This window comes from Megalobrama amblycephala, linkage group LG3 (assembly GCF_018812025.1).
Source record: "Megalobrama amblycephala isolate DHTTF-2021 linkage group LG3, ASM1881202v1, whole genome shotgun sequence".
Classification (NCBI taxonomy): Eukaryota; Metazoa; Chordata; class Actinopteri; order Cypriniformes; family Xenocyprididae; genus Megalobrama; species Megalobrama amblycephala.
Window position 1 is genome coordinate 14,896,427 of NC_063046.1, and position 16,498 is coordinate 14,912,924.

Below are 16,498 nucleotides of genomic sequence, written 5' to 3' on the forward strand. Positions count from 1 at the left end.
AAAGTTTGTACGGCCTCACCTTTGGCTTTTAAAACGGGTTGGCTGGTGCTTAATGCTTAACCTAAGGCTCCGGAGGCTCTCTGGCTCCTTCCACAAACTCAAAGAGAAAGAGAAGTTAGCACCCCTCCCCATCTCAGTCTTATCTTGTAAACACTGAAAGGCATTTTGGACATGTTAAAACAACTCCCCCTCTCTTCCTTTTAAAAGGGGAAAGAATCCCAAAGTGATGCTCCTTGAAGATCAATCTCTATTTTCATGTTAAGGAGAGTTGGGGACATGTATAGGGGGCCACGTCTCCTGAGCCCGAAGGGACCCTTTAAAAGACAGCGAGGAGCATGGGTGCTGACAGGGGCCCGATTGAGCACAGTAATGACTTGTACATCTCCATTTTCCATGTGCTTGTGTGACAGCCTGGGTCAGGATATGCCAGCAGATACACATTTACAGCTACGTAGGCCACTGCAGGAGGGCATAAACATATTAGTGCACCTGCTGGATTAGAAGCGCACAGCAGCCTGTTCTAGTAATCCATGTATAGTGCAGCTCCTTGAGTAAGATGGGCTGTCTGACCCTAGGATTAGTTGCTGCTGTAAACCATTACTGAAGCTAAGTGCTGATGTCAACATTTCCACTAACAACATTGATTAATCTATAGCTCCCTATTTACTTCAGGGGTTTCCCCCCCCTCCTTCTTTTATTTCGGTCATTCAACCTACAGCAAACGCACATTGTGTGTTTAAACAACCCACCGCTGACACTCCACATTCACTGTTGGGAATTAGTGATCAGTAGCATGATTGTAGCTCAGCTGTTTTTAAAACATTTCAGGCAAATTTTCCCCCATGAGTACCAGTGTATGGTAACTAATTACTTTCTTATTTTTTTTCTAATTTTTTTGAATGCAGGTAATAATCAAATATGCTTGGCTAGCGTGTCTACTTAGTAAATTTAATCGGTTCATTTTAATGAAAAATTCTTTTAGTTTAATGAACAATTCAAGCAAAATTGCCTTGATTCATTTATGTTTTTCTTTTAGTAGCAATTATGGAAAATAAAATATTTATTACAATCATTTTATAAATGTATATTATATTATATTTTAAAAAGCTAAGTTAAATTAATCATCTTTACTTCAGTGTATTTTTTTTTTTTAATAGATGTTGGTAAAAATGTCGCTTAATGGTTAGTTCACCTAAAAATGAATATAATTACATTTATTACTCATCCTCATGTTGTTCCACACCCGTAAGAACTTCGTTCATCTTCGGAACACAAATTAAGATATTTTTTGATAAAATCCGATGGCTCGGTGAGGCCTGCATTGCCAGCGAGATCATTTCCTTTTTCAATGCCCAGAAAGGTACTAAAAACATATTTAAAACAGTTCATGTGACTGCAGTGGTTCAACCTTAAAGCAACGACAATACTTTTTGTGTGCCAAAAAACAAAACAAAAAAACGTCTTTATTCAACAATATCTAGTGATGGGCAATTTCAATACACTGCTTCATGAAGCTTTGAAGCTTTACAAATCTTTTGTTTCGAATCAGTGGTTCAACATGTTTTTAGTACCTTTCTGGGCATTGAAAAAGGAAATGATCTTGATGGCAATGCAGGCCTCACCGAGCCATCGGATTTTATCAAAAATAATAATTTGTGTTCCAAAGATAAATGAAGGTCTTACGGATGTGGAATGACATGAGGGTGAGTAATAAATGACACGATTTCCATTTTCCATTTTTAACTGTAATTGAACTGCTTTAAATTATTAGTAACTTTTGTAGGTTGACAAGCTACAGTTTCAAAGTAGCTTCTCAACATGTCCTGTGTTCTTAACGGAGGGTAAATTAATGCCTGATCTAAGGGCAGGGGACAGTAGCAAAGACACGGCCCGGGTTATGTGTATATCTCTGACAGAGAGACAGATTGTGCTGTGTATCACCGCAGACTTCATCAGCTGCACTGAACCGATGATATATGCGAGACGCTGAAGGTGAAGAGGCCTCTCTCTCTCTCTGTCTGTCTCTACACCCCCGTGAACCGGTCGGCCGTGTGAAGAGAGAAAGAGGCTGCCAGCTACACAGCCTGACTGATTGCTACAGATGCTCTTCCTCAAGTACCGCGAGTTACATCCTCACCACAGCAGGTCTTCAGGGACAAACAATAGCACCTGTTCCTCATAAGATGGGGCTCGTTCATGTATCTTTAATGAAGCTTTGGGGCAGATGGCGAGAAATGGCATTATCCCATCCTCTGGTTCTAAGGATCTGATATAAGACAAAGGGCAGATAGGAGCCAGATCTACAATGGGCTGAGTTTATGAGGTTCAGAGCTTCCACAGGCCTGAGCTTTCCTCCTCACATCTGCTCCACTTCATTCTTTCACGCTCTTGAAGATCTGACTGGCAATACTAATGCTGCCGGGAGCCAGCCGCCTGGCACACTGACGAAGGGAGGGGTGAAATATCAGGGCACAGATACACAAATATGGGTGAGCATGTTCATACATACCATGTATACCACATATAATGTGCGGCAGTAGAAATGAATCGACCGCTATAGACTATACCGTTTATGATGCAGTAGATATATATTATTTACCTGTAAGAGATGAATTAGGCACAATGCAATGTGAAGTTTAGTCATTTATGGTAGCGCAGACATGTACTTGCTGTGTGTATATTAGTGCAGGCTTTCTTATATCTGGCAAACTCTTTTGTTTTATGATATCAGTGTACTGTTTTTAACTATTTTTAATTTGTCACTGTCATTAGATACTTAATTCTCCTCATGTTATATCATTTTTATTAATTACTTTTAATTTATTTATTTAATTTATACATTCGATAAGTTAAATAATAAAAATATATAATTATTAAAGATAATTCAAATTTTTGCTGGAAATAGAAACAAAATTTAAGAATGATCATATTCTTCTCTAAAGTCTAATTTCATGTTTTTATGAATTAATAAATTTGAGAAATTAATAAACTAAAAAATATAAATATATCAAAATATAAATACAATATATTTACATTTCCAGGATAAAAAATTAAACAATATTAAGCTAATATTAAACAGTATATATCATAGTTATTAATTCATTATGTTCATTATTAATTAATTATTCATATATGTGTGTTTGTGTGTGTGTACTTAGAAACTATTATCATGATATTTACTGTTGGTGTAAATATTTTTCTTATATAAGCATGAGTGGAAGCAAGCATGTTGTATGTGTCTATGACAGAGAGAGAGAGAGAGAGATAGACAGAGAGAGTCAGACAGATGCAGTGACTGAATGAGAGAGTCTGACACTTATAATAAGCAAGCTTCAATGCAGAATGCAATATGCAATTTTTCAAAATCCATCTGTCTAAGTGTAGGCACTTAATTCCATTCTCTATTAGCAGTCAAAGCAAATTGCCAGTGATCATCTTTAAATCTTTATCTGCATTGTCTGCTCAGCTCCACCGGTCTACGTTAATTGACAGGCTTGAAAGCCAACCTTCACTATTAGTCCCCACTTTAAGGACGCTTATTTGATTTGCCACTCACAGATGTGGCATGTGTAAATTAAACTTTAATGTAAAGGCCTCATTACTGTAAATCACGACCTCTCAAACTGAGGGCAATGTATCTGTTTGTACCTTCCCTTTTTCTTTTTCTTGCTGTTTGCTCCTTTTGAACAGCATTAGGGAAGTCTATTTGATTAGCAGAGCCATTGCTAGCATTGTTAGTCAGTTTGTTAGTTTCAAATGATGTCTAATTCTGTTGTTTTAAATTAGTTATATTTTAATTAAATAAGACATTGATGATACAATTTAGGAACAGATGGGATAAGGCATAGCAGACCAGGTGTTTCTGTCATTATGTACGTGGGTCTCGGTGCAGGACTATGCGAAATGACATGTTGAGGAACAGTTGTGTTTTGGTTCCACTTTAAAAGCAGCTGTTGTGTGTAATACTGTGGCTTTAGACTGATTTGTCTTGCAAGGGTAATGTGAATAAGGCTAATGGCAATTATGTATGTGACTGACCTTAGCGGCCCTCTGAAGGAGAACAATTTACATGGTCAGAGCCTTTTCTAAAGCACTTAAATGTATCTGAGGTAGAATAAGACGGTGGTTGGTGACTTCTTTTCTGTCTAATAGCCCCTTTCTCTCCACTTACAATTTGATTCACTACACATGCTAGCAAAGCATTTCTACAAACACATCCATAAGGTCATATTAAAGAGCCCTCTGATCTCTTTCATTCAGCATTTTTTGTCACATCTGTAAAGTAAAAAATAAAAAACACACGCTGTTCTTTCACTTTGGCACGGTCTCAACTCTGTATATGCACCTTTTAAAGTGCAGCACTCTATAAAAACAGAAAAGTGCCGGATTTTTCCTATTTATTTTTGCTTAGGAGAACTCACTTAGTCCGAATCAATGAAGTGGACCTGAACACCTGGGGAACAAGCCCTACTGATCTCTAACATTAGGCGCTCGTAAGGCGAAAGTGGCATTAAAAAAAAAAAAAAACGGAGATCGCACAGACCTCAGCGAGAAATGTTGAGCAGAAAGTGGCTCCACAGAGCAGGTTGATTACATGCCCCAATGCTGCAGCAGTAATTGCGTCCAGACCGGTTTTTATTGCAGGCTGATTTTAAAGAGCGATGAATGAAGAAACATTCTATAATGTGTTTATTTTGGGGGGGCTGACCTTTATTAACCCGTTCTCCGGTTGGGCTCCCCAGAGGCGGCTCGACTCGCCTGCATTAACTCTGCGCTGGCCCACGGTAGCGGCGCTGCAGCCTATCACCCGCAGGCCGGAAGCAGAGAATGACAGCAAGATTGGGTCCGGCCAACACTCCACAAACATGTGTTTTCAAACTTCGACGAGAAGCCGCTCAGATCCCTAAATACACACAGACTCTCTTTTTTCTTTGTCTCTAGTTCAGTGTGCCTGTTTTTACTCTTACCCAGAGCTAATGCTATCCTTATGCACACCATTAACGTTCTCTCTATTTTGCAATAAAGCGGGAATGAAGATGAACATGGTTGAGAGCGTTTGAAAGGCACCACACGCGATGCCAGGTGTTGACGTTATACATGAAATATCAGAAATACACAAGCTTTTGGGCTCATTCCATCATTTTCACAGCTGAAAACAGGTGCTGTAAATTACCGGCCTCCCTTGGGCATTTATCATGTATATAAATGACCTTCCAAGAACAAGAGACAAGAGCCGTATTTCTAAAAGGATCCACATTTTCTGTCAGTCTCATGATTAAGTTTTATAAGCAGTGTCTACCTGACATTTCTAATGCTATCTAATAACGTATATATAGGTATTACAGCCTTAACACTGAGTCTGACGTTTATGATACAAATAAAAATAAACACTCTGCTGTATATGTGTGTGTGATGAAAGATTTCTTTGAAGCACTAATGTGCGATTAAGTGCAAGTATTTGGTGAGCGTGTGCGGGGTGGACCGGGGTCAGAATATGAGCGTTGCTGTCAGGCTGTGTTAGGCTCCTGTGTGATCTCCTCTCTCTCTGTGTTCAGCAGGTCCAGGGTCACATGCCTCCACTCATGATCCCCATTTTTCCACACGACCAGCGCACTCTGGCAGCAGCTGCGGCAGCCCAGCAGGGCTTCCTCTTCCCCCCAGGCATGTCCTATAAGCCAGGTAAGAGAACACACTTAAGCTCTCTGAGTTTCCTCTCCACGTCTTTATTCCTGTTGCTCCTCGCACAAAATTTTTAGGTCATCCTCACAACCAATTTCCAATACCCACATTTTAAATATTTATATTTAAATATTAATATATTAATACATTTATATTACATTTATAAAGTAATAATTAATGTTACTGCATCAATACTGTTGCCGTTACACATTGTTTTCACACAAAAATGAAAATGTCATTCCAAACCTATATGACTTTCTTCCGTGGAAAACAAAAGAAGATGTTTTAACTTTTTTTGTTCATACAGTGAAAGTCAGTGCGGTCAAATGTTGATTTGGACCCCAATAACAAAAATAAAATTGAGACATTTTTTTTTTTTTATATTTTCTTTTATGTTCTACAAAAGAAAAAATAGTCATATAGGTTTGCAATGACAGTAAATGATGACAGAATTTTTAGGTACACATATTCACTATTAACTACAACTTTTGCCTCAATAAACTCTTAATTTACTGCTTATTAATAGTTGTAGCGTTTAAGTTTAGGTTGGGGTAGGATTTAGGGATTCAGGATATGGTCATGCAGAATATGCATTAAAATGCGCTTTATAAGTACTAATAAACAGCCAATATGCAAACTAATAAGCAATTGTTCCCCATATTAAAGTGTTACCAAATTTTATTTTTGGGTGAACTACCCCTTTACATATTGGAAGGTTTCAATTTTATTTTGTCAGAGCTAAAACAAAACAAAAATTTCATTGATGATAAACACTACTGTCTCACAACTGTGTCTTTGAGGGAGGACAATAATGTTAACAATTTCCTTCCAGGCTGTCTTATATTCCTTTATCTGTGGTATGTTTTTTTCTGCTTCACCATACTTCACTATACCTCAGGGGAACTTATGAGTCACTTTTGAGCTTTCTTTACCTCCTTATGGCTTTCAGTCTTCCTCAGCACATATTTTATCATTGGTTGATTTCCCTGACCGAATCATAGCATTGTTTTAAAGAGTCCACCCCTTTGGATTCAGAGAGCAGAACATCAAGTCCTTCTTGTCAAGGCAATTAATTTTGAACACTGCGAAGTGTATCACCTCGATGAAGCAGCCCGTTTTGGCAGAGTTCAAGGCGTTTCGAGCCTTCAGAACAATGGATGGCGTGAATGAGGGCTGGAATATAAACACTGTCAGCATAAAAGGGTTTCAACTTCATGGGCCATAAATCTGCTATTTTACTAATATAATACTCTCTATGGCCCTGTAAATGTTATTATATACATTTATATTATTGATAAATATTATGCACATTTAGTCATCTTTGTGAAGGACGTGCCATTGGCACTGATCTTTAGATGTTGAATGCAAATAGATGATACTAAATTAGTGGTTTATCACTATCCCTAATCATTTCTGTTTCTAAAAAAAAAAAAAAAAAACAGGAAGGTGACACTTAGTAGTGCACATTTTCCATTTTGGAACTGAAGGGCCTCTGGTGAAGCAGCTGCCGTACTTGTCCTGGCACGCCTTTTTTCTCCTTTTGTGAAAAAGAGAATTGCTCCTCACGCAAGCACTGTAAATTCAAAAACAAATTTGTAGGAAATTGCTACAACACGTAGGCTGACTCACTGCCAGTATCCCTCACCCTCATATCTAGCCATTGTTCTGAGGTTTAGGGATGTGCCAGTCTCAGTTTCTGTAATTAAACAGTTAAAAGCATATCCTTGCCTCCCAAGGGATCAGTAGCATTTGGTTAAATTTCCATCCTTCTATCATTTTCCTTTATTTTCCCCTCTTTTCTTTACCACAGATTGCTGTTGAGAAAAGTAAAAATAGCAAAGTAATGATTTTTCAGTGTAGCTGCTGAGTTGTTAGTAGACCTAACACATGAAATTAAAAAGAACGTAAATGAAGAAGACAAAATTTTAAATCGGAATCATCAAAGAAAAACGATATGATCAGTGCAGCTCAGTAAAGAAAGCTTTCCTTTTGTCTTCAAAGTATGCCTTGAGAAACCACGTTTGTTGTCAGCGCCTCATCAAAAGCCAAATATACAAGAAAAGAGAAAGGGCTAGACAGAGAGATAAAAAAAGAGAGAGGAAAGCTTCAGAAGTCAGCAGGTGAGAGTTAGATTATTACAGGGTGTGGTAGAGCAGCTAATAAATTAACTAAAAAGGTAAATGATGGAGCATAAAGTCAGCTATTTTGGAACTACAAAGGCATGACAGGTTGAACAAAGAGCCTGAGGGCTTTCTTTTCCCCAGTTTGATTTTTTAATATGTTTGACATGGAAAGTGTTTTAGTACAAATAACAGCAGCTGTAATGGAATCCTTGGCGTGTGTAAAGCACTTGCATTATTCATAATTTGCGAAACAGCAGAGGGGAGAAAGTTTAGGACATAGCTTATTGCCGTTTGTGCGCATGATTCGACTTATTGCCACTGATAATGTGATAGGACTCATTGCTGTTTGTGATGCCCAGCGTGGGGCGGCCCGGCCGGGTCAGCGCAAACGGCCAAGGCCTGATGCTGATGGCCCTAAACCTGCAGTGAAACAGCAGAGATCCCCTTTCTCACACACTGTGCTCAATGGCTTGGGCTTGGTATAAAGAGAGGACTCAGGTCATTCTTTACTCAAATAGACTTGCAGAGGATAGTGGTGATCCCCCCCGTGCAGACTCGAACATATACGTATTGCTAATCGTGGATGTTCACGGCCCTTGGGATGCAATGAGCCCTCGATGCCCCCTTTGGTGGGACCACTGACAGCCAGTGATTGTGCAGAACCTCGCCTGGAGGGCACATTTATGTCACAGAGAATGTGCGTCAGACGTTTAGACATTGATACACTACATTAGCAATTGATGATCCCAGATTTGAGCAGATATGTATCAGGGTTGTCCCCCATGCAGAACTGATTTGAGAATTATTTTTAAATTCATGAATTTGAATTGAGGTAGAAAACAGGATGCAGAATTGCTATTTAAATTTGAGTAAGTTAGAAAGTAAAATGAAAATGGATGGATGGATGGATCAACTTCCTATGGGTTGTGGCCAATTAAATTCAGATTTACACATGAATTTTAAGGAAGCGAATTCTTCAATTCTGAATTTTGTGAACATTGCTATAGATAATTGTCAGTCACTGTTCAATCAAGTTGTTTTGTTTGATTTTATTTTTATTTTCCTTCTTATTTAATAGGAGACTGGAGTGTAGAGAGGGTTAAGAGACAGAGGAACAGGACATGGCTAACAGCTCTTACATGTTTTGAGCATATGTTCAGTCCACTGTATCACAACTCTGAACAAAGTATTTTTTAATAGAAAAAAGCCTTCAATCTTGGCCTGGAAGAAGGGTCGTGAGCATGGTAGACACTGAGCCCTTTAACAAAACCATTGATTTCAAAGAGAGCCCCACTCAGCTTGAATATTCCACATGCTTGGCTCTTGGCATCAGGTGGAGTAGAAGTGAAGAGGTTGCAGAAGGAGCACTCCGCCAGCCATTCCTCCCCGCTCTCCTCCACCTTTTCATTAGCCTCGCCTCCCTCGCTTCTTATGGAGCACCGGCCCACATCAGCAGTAGTGGTGCCCTGTGCAAGACCCTTGGGTCCTTCCACTTAAAGAGGCCCCATTCCAAGTTGGCAGTCCAAATTGGCCTCGATTTGCAGCATGATACCTGGCTGAAACAAAATACACTATGAAGCTCTCTAGCAATGCCTTTATGTGAGAAAGCACTTTAAGCATTATTTAGCAGCCTACCCTTTTTTTAAAGAAAAGAAGACAGTGGAGTATTGTGATCTGAGCTGAGAAGCTTTGCCCTTTCCTGCTTGGTGTCTTTGCAAAGCTTGCTTTGATAAGGTACCTCTCAAATGAAGTGATGCTATCACAGGGGAATTACATGATGAAGTGCATGCTCTGGCTTGGGTGTTCTGGCCTGAGACGTGTGAGCCAACAGAGTTTTTTTCAGTCACTTTTGACACTTTTGTCCATGGTGATAGCTTATGGTCAGTGTTGGTCAGTTTTTTTTTTAGTCATTGGTTTTATCTTGTGATAAAATATAATATATTTATTATTATTTGCATAAATTAATTTAGCAGATTTTTTATCAAAGGTAATGTAGGGTTGGGTATCAATTTAATTTTAGCAATTCTCAGTTCCAATTCCAATATTTTTTTGGGAGAGAAAAAAAAGAGCAAATAATTAAACAAAAATGTTTTTGCCTATTATGCTTGCCACTTTTAGGCTATAACCAGTAGGCTGTAACTGTTAACTGTGACAATTCATCAAATAATGAAATAAATAACACTTTCATTAAGGAAAGATCAGAAGCAATTACAAACCAAAACTATTTAGGTATAACACAAAACAATACTACATAAAATGTATAACAGGCAGTTGCTATTGTAGGCAGTAATGTAAGAGAGATTAAAATGCAAAGTCATAATAAATAATAATAATAAATGCAAATAAAAATATTGAATACATTAGTACTCTACTAGGTGGCAACAAGTGACTGTTTAAAAATGAAATTTTCATTGAATCATTCATTCAAGAGTCATTCAAAACAGTGGATCGTCCATTAACTAAAAGTATTTATGAATAAAACACTGAATTAATTCATTTTTAAAAAGTGATTGAATGAATGATTCAAATTTGTCCTACGAGAATGACTGAAAAAAGTCAGGAATCATCAAACGAAATCGAAACGCGTGCATCGTATCGAATCCCGGTTCTTTGAAATTTGGTTCTCGATACCTAACCCTACTTACACATGAGGAATACAACACAACAATTCATCCTAAGGAGGCAGAAATGGTCAAATTTGTCTTTGTTATTTTTCGTTATCACTGACGAAATCAAGTTATTAATCAACATTTTTCTCAGTTATTTCATTTGATGAGACATACTGCCTATGGCACAGTTGTACCCAGCAATCTTCTCAGAGGTCGCTGAATCAGAACTGAGGGATCCCACTATTGGGCCCCGAGGTGGGCTGATAATAAGCTCTTGGCCCTTGGCCTTAGCAGGCTTGGAGAAACAACCCTATTGGGCAGTGGCGTCACTGGAGCCTCCCTGGCATCCACTGGCTGGAGACAGGCAGATTTGCCTTTTAAACTAGATTCACTTTCACAGACTGACATAGAGAAAGCTGGCAGCCGATCTCGTCTACTTGAGACACTGGCTGCCCACCCAGCCCCCAGACCGTTAGCCTTGGACTAGTGTTCTCGGCTGGCACTTGACCTGCCCATGGCTCACATGACATATCACAAGCACAGAATGAGAGAGAGAGAGGGAGAGAGAGAGGGAGAACCTTGGACGATAATGACCCCCTCCACAACTCTTATTGCACTATTTGAAATCTGTTCAGTTGCGTTCTTTATTCACTTCTGCCACAGGGTGGGATTGAATTTCCTGGCTACATCACAATGTGCTGTGGTCAGTCAGAAGTGAGTGAGGTGGCGGTGGAGGGTGGTGGAGGATATATGTGTTTACCCCCATGCCTGTGGCTTGATAGCTCCATATGTTTGTGAGAAGATGTGACAGACAGAAGTGGGGGCTGAAAGAGGGCCAATTCCCCTTCCATGGGCATGCTTTATTCAAACCTCTGCTTTTAGAGCCAGAGAGAGTGTTATATACACCAACCACAGTACAAAACACATCTCACACACTTAACACACACTTTCAGACACACTCATTTCTGTATAAGGTTTCCAGAGCTGTATCTCCAGGGGTTTTGTGTTCAAACCTGTAGTTTTTCATCTGATCCCTATTGTGTTTTCTGTTCACCTTATTGCAGTGGTTCCCAAACTTTTTAGAGTGTGGTACCCCCTGAGGCATTTAACATCCTTCTGCGTACCCCCTCTCTTCCACTTACACTTAGGACAATATTTGCCCCCTTATTTTTACAATATATATATATTTTTACCTTTATAAATACCATTATAAAATAAATAATGTTTTAAATAATAATAAAAAAAAAATTCAATAGAGAAAAATGCAATGATGGTAAAAACAAAGCATAACTTAAATATTAAACTGCCAGTAGGTGGCGGTAAGGATAGGAGAGGATAGGCAACTCTTAACGAGTGAGTCATCGAGTCATTCAATTATTCATCCAGTAAGTAAACCAGAGGGTCGCAGATTCGTTCATGAAACACTCGCTTGGAGACGCACAACAGTTCTGCTGTGGCTTTCATCGGAACTATTGTTTCTTTGCAAAGTAGAGCAAACAATATTGACAATACTGTGTTTAAAATGTACATCACTTAATATTAACTTTTTGTTTGTTGAACTGTGGTATAAAATCAGTGTCATGTTTGCAATCGTGTGGATATTTGTGAAAAATGGCATTCTTGCTCATATATTAACATTAAAAACAATAACTCACACAGGGTTTTTGTATCAAAGAGAGTTCAAGTCTTAAATCAATCTCTATGCACAGTCTGTCTACAGTCTAGTAAGTGCTAAATCCCCACTTTTACAAAGGTAAATTGTCGAGAACGGCAGTCAGGTATCACGCGTACTCTGCAGTCTGCATGCAATCTCTCATATGCACGCTGCATGTGTGGATGCAGTCTGTTTTGACTGCAAAAGATGAGGTAATTTGATTGGATGTCATGTATTTACTGCATTTTGCCTGTTAGAAATACATGCTCAGTTAATGCTATTTTAAGGTGGGATAGAATTAAATGAACAGCAAAACGGCATTTTGTTTGCATACCCCCTCTGTCACCTCATATACCTCAGTTTGGGAACCACTGCTCTACTGTATTGCTTGATTCTATTGGATACGTTTGATCTCATGATGAAAATGTTTCACAAGCTGTATTTACATAAATTGTTGTCTTGTTAAAACCTGTTGAAGTTGGCGTCAGCACCCTCTCTCTCACACACGTATTTTATTGTGCCAGATCACATTGTAAAACACATAATGGCATGTAGAACAATAGTTTGACTAGTCAAGCTTCTCAAGAACATGATATACTTGTGAACAATAAAGTAAAATGGCATAACCTCGCACACAATGCACACCCAGATGAGAAAGGACCGTGCAAGTGTGGGCAAAGATAAAAAAAGGGAGAAGGCAAAAAGCCCAAGTGTGAGAGAAAGAGAGACGTTCCAGTGTAAATCCCACTCTGCTCTGGCCAGCTGACTCTTTTGTGAGTGCAGATGTTTGGGCTGAGTGCCGAGGCTGGGTGCAGGCAGGCCCACAGGAACTGTGTTGGCACTTGTCTGGCCTGCCGTTGGGCCGCTCATTGTCTCAACCTGTGCGCATTGTTCACTGTCTCCCCCTCCTCTTTTCTCCGACAGGTGATAACTACCCGGTGCAGTTCATTCCATCCACAATGGCAGCTGCTGCCGCGTCAGGACTCAATCCTCTCCAGCTCCAGGTATGTACAGTCACAAAAGAATTTACGGGCAGTGGGCCAAGCCCTCAGCACCGTGTGAGCAAACCAGCTGTATGCTAAATAACAAGTTAGAGCTAAATCACTCACACACCGGTCCACCCCTACAAGCTTAACACCTTCCATCTGCAATATAGCACGTTTTTACAGCGCAGCCTATGCATGGGAACCGGGTGTTGCATCGATGAAGGGTATTTGAGGGGCCCCTCGTACCTTAATTGCTTTCTCTGTTGACGCCGTTCTGTGTATTTGATAACTTTGTGGTATCATAATGATTGAATAGCTTCCAAGACCCTCTGGGCTGCCTTGAGAACATTTCTCAGATGCCATCTTCATGTACTTTAATATAGATTCATATCTTCAATCAAGTTTATCTTGTCATTTTTGTCATTTTAATTGTTTCTTTTAATCCTGATTTTTGCCTTGTTTACTTTGTCATACACATAGAGCAAGTTTTTTTTCTTTTTTTTTTTAGCTGATAGCAAGTTTTATTACAGCAACTAATGTCATTAGTCTCTCCTGCTTACTCATAGAAATTATTTGTTACCGTTGAGCTTTGAAACTTCTTAAATGCACAGAACAAAGTTCTTTGAGCAAATGAACGAGAGTAGAAGGCGACACAGCTTGCAGCCCCATAGTGGATTCATTTATTCATTTTTTCCTCTCACTTTTTTATTCATAGACAGTTGTTGTTTTGTCAACAACAGTGGTAAGCGGTTGATAGCAATTAGACATTAGGCTCTCTGATAGCTAGGAATGTTACAAAACAAAGCTGCGAGCAGAGGGAGGAGGACATGCGAGGGAGAGAGGATAGGAGAGTGTTTTGTACCTTTTCTTCTTGCTGATACATGTGCACAATTTGTCCTTCGGAGCTTATCGCTCTCAGCATTAATGAGCCTTGGCAAGTTGGAACAATGCTTGCAGCTGGAGCTAGAAAAGACTTTGCTATAGCATGCGACTTTGGGGAGAACAATCATCTGTGTTGAAGGTGAGGAATGCGTCTATTCATGTTAAAGAGTATGTAAAAATGTGCGTGCACTTGTATCAGCGAGCTAAATGGGGAGGGAGCTCGTGAGCAAAAACCGATTGAAAATCATTTCGATCCGTACATGTAAGCGCGCATTCCCTCCTCCCTAATGAGTAAGCTGCGGTGGTGTAACCAGGGCCCGTCCCGTCTATTTATAGCGTTCCTGATGGGTCAGCTCGAGTCTGGGATAGTCATATATCAGGAGGCACCGAGACCCCTCAGCCATTCATTGTGATAATACATTTAACCCTGGGAATGGGCTGAGAGCGAGCCTCTGAGTCCATGACTTTGCTGACCTTTCGAAAATACAGTAAACACAAATGAGTTGCATTCCCATTAATTGAAGTTTGTCTGTCAGCCGCAGATTTAGCTGAGCGGATTGGTATTTACTCTTGGTACCCTTCAGTCTAAGAAAGCCCGGCTAGTCAAACATACCCTTTCCGCCGCAACTGAGCAGCTATCATCACGCGAAAGATGATTAAAAACGATCAGGACGGAGATAGGGGAGATGAATCTCATTCCGAGTGCAACAATAATGCTATTAGTGCTGGCGTTACACCCGTCTGGCTAAGAAAGTTCACTTTGAGGACAAAAGGACAGGCAAAACATTACTTTGAAAGAAAATGACAGCAGACTGATGCAAATGAGGTTGTAATTTAGTGGGGAAGGGCGATTTGGATTGATTTGTTCGGCAGTTAACACGTGTTAGCGTGTGGTTGTGGCTGCTTTTGTCTCTCTTCCTTTTTTGAGCAGAAATAACAAGCTTTGAATTCCTGTCTTAAATCAAAGGAAGCAAATCTTTTAAAATATGTCAGATAAATGAGGGCCAGCGCTAGGTCAGTGTTAATGAGAGGTATGTATGGATTTGTCTGCTGTGTCTGGGTGATTATCTGTAATGGCAGTATCACTGAGCTCTTGCCGCTTATGCATCACTGATCCGCTCGGTGGGAGTGACCTCACCTATGAGATCCCCACTTCCTGTGCCAGTGGACCCACCCACCCTGTGCCACTGGCTGGGTGCATCTGTCTAATTAGAATATCTTCGCTTGTCAGCAATTCTGGCAAGGTATCATTTTCTCTAATTTGCTCGGTTTAGACTGGGGAAATATATGAACCTTAAAAAATGCTCTGATTGGAAAGGAATTAATTCCCACAATGCCGTGCTCGGTCATGCGGGAAGAGGGACGGCCGCTCTGCCAGTCTTAATGTTGTCGATGCTACCGCTCGCAATTTTACTATGTCATAACAGTAAGTGGGCTGGCTGTGGAATCTCTCTCTCTCTCTCTTTCTCTCTCTGTCCTGTCTCTTCCCCGTCACCCTGGCCCGTCCGCAGGCTAACAAAAGGCCTCAGGTCCCGGGGAGTGGAAATGAAAGCGGCCAGGCGATCTGAGAGCGTAATTTGCTTGTCAATACATTTCCCTCGACTGGCGGCACACGCGTACATGCGCCCGCTTGTCGCCCCGTGTCCCAACACGGCCAGTAATTTCGTTCAATGCGTCCCTGACAGATTGGCCCTTGTCTGCAAGTCACCAGAGAAAAGCCGCTCAAACTATTCCCCAGACCGCATGCCTCTCTTCATTAAGAACCTCTCAGGGTTCAGGATGAGCTGAGGCAGGGCCTCCAAACAATGGCTCCATCCCCCGGCGTTGCCTCCCTATTAGAAGTGACACCTCTCACCTCCAAGCGGAAATTGTTTTCGGATTGTAGCCGAATGGCCAGACAGTCTAAAAGGAATTATCTTAATTCTACAAAAGAATTCGATTTTATTTTTTGTCTGTTTGAATTGGCATTTAATTTGCTAGCGCACAAGATCACCTTACATCAATTGCTTAGAGGAAAACAATTTCCTTAAAGCCATTCTCTCCTTGATATATTGTTTTGCCACAAGTTTTATACAAATCTCGAGTCAACTTTGAGAAAGGCCTTTTTTTTTTTATCATTGGAAGCAGTCTTTTGGGTTTAAGCAGTCCTAAAATAAAACATCATGGGATAAAGCAGAACATCTGGGTTTCTCCGTGGCATATAATAGAGGGAGCAAACACAAATAGGGCATGGCGGTCCCTCTCTTGCTCTCTCTTTTACTCTCTTTTCTTTTCCCCCTCCTTTCATTATTTTCTAATCCTTTTCTCTCTTCATCTTTTGTGAATTAATTTACTGTTTTGGAATTTAAAGAGAATATATTAAAACATATTTTTCAAGCGTTTCCAAAGAACCAGAACATTGAGGGTTAAGTTTGTACAGCTTTTCTCAAGCTAAAGGTGCTTTATTTCGTACTATCATTACTGCTAGTGCTAACACATTTGAAGACTGTACTTGAGAGTCAAGGAGACTTCTCTGAAACTTCTGCTGGGCTTGAGAAGATGAAGGAAGAGAGGAAATACTGTGTT

General features: G+C 40.1%; 1 protein-coding gene across 16 annotated transcripts in view; it reads left to right on the forward strand.

Annotated features, from left to right (window-relative positions):
- sox6 (SRY-box transcription factor 6) overlaps positions 1 to 16,498 on the forward strand; it is a 165,490-nt gene that overhangs the window by 111,202 nt on the left and 37,790 nt on the right. For 14 of the 16 annotated variants that reach the window (XM_048184154.1, XM_048184159.1, XM_048184157.1 and 11 more), the window contains 2 exons: positions 5,556 to 5,679; positions 12,990 to 13,069. In XM_048184154.1, the coding sequence (XP_048040111.1) occupies positions 5,556 to 5,679; positions 12,990 to 13,069 (204 nt within the window). The remainder of the gene's footprint in view (positions 1 to 5,555; positions 5,680 to 12,989; positions 13,070 to 16,498) is intronic. The other 2 variants (XM_048184150.1, XM_048184161.1) reach the window with 1 other exon arrangement.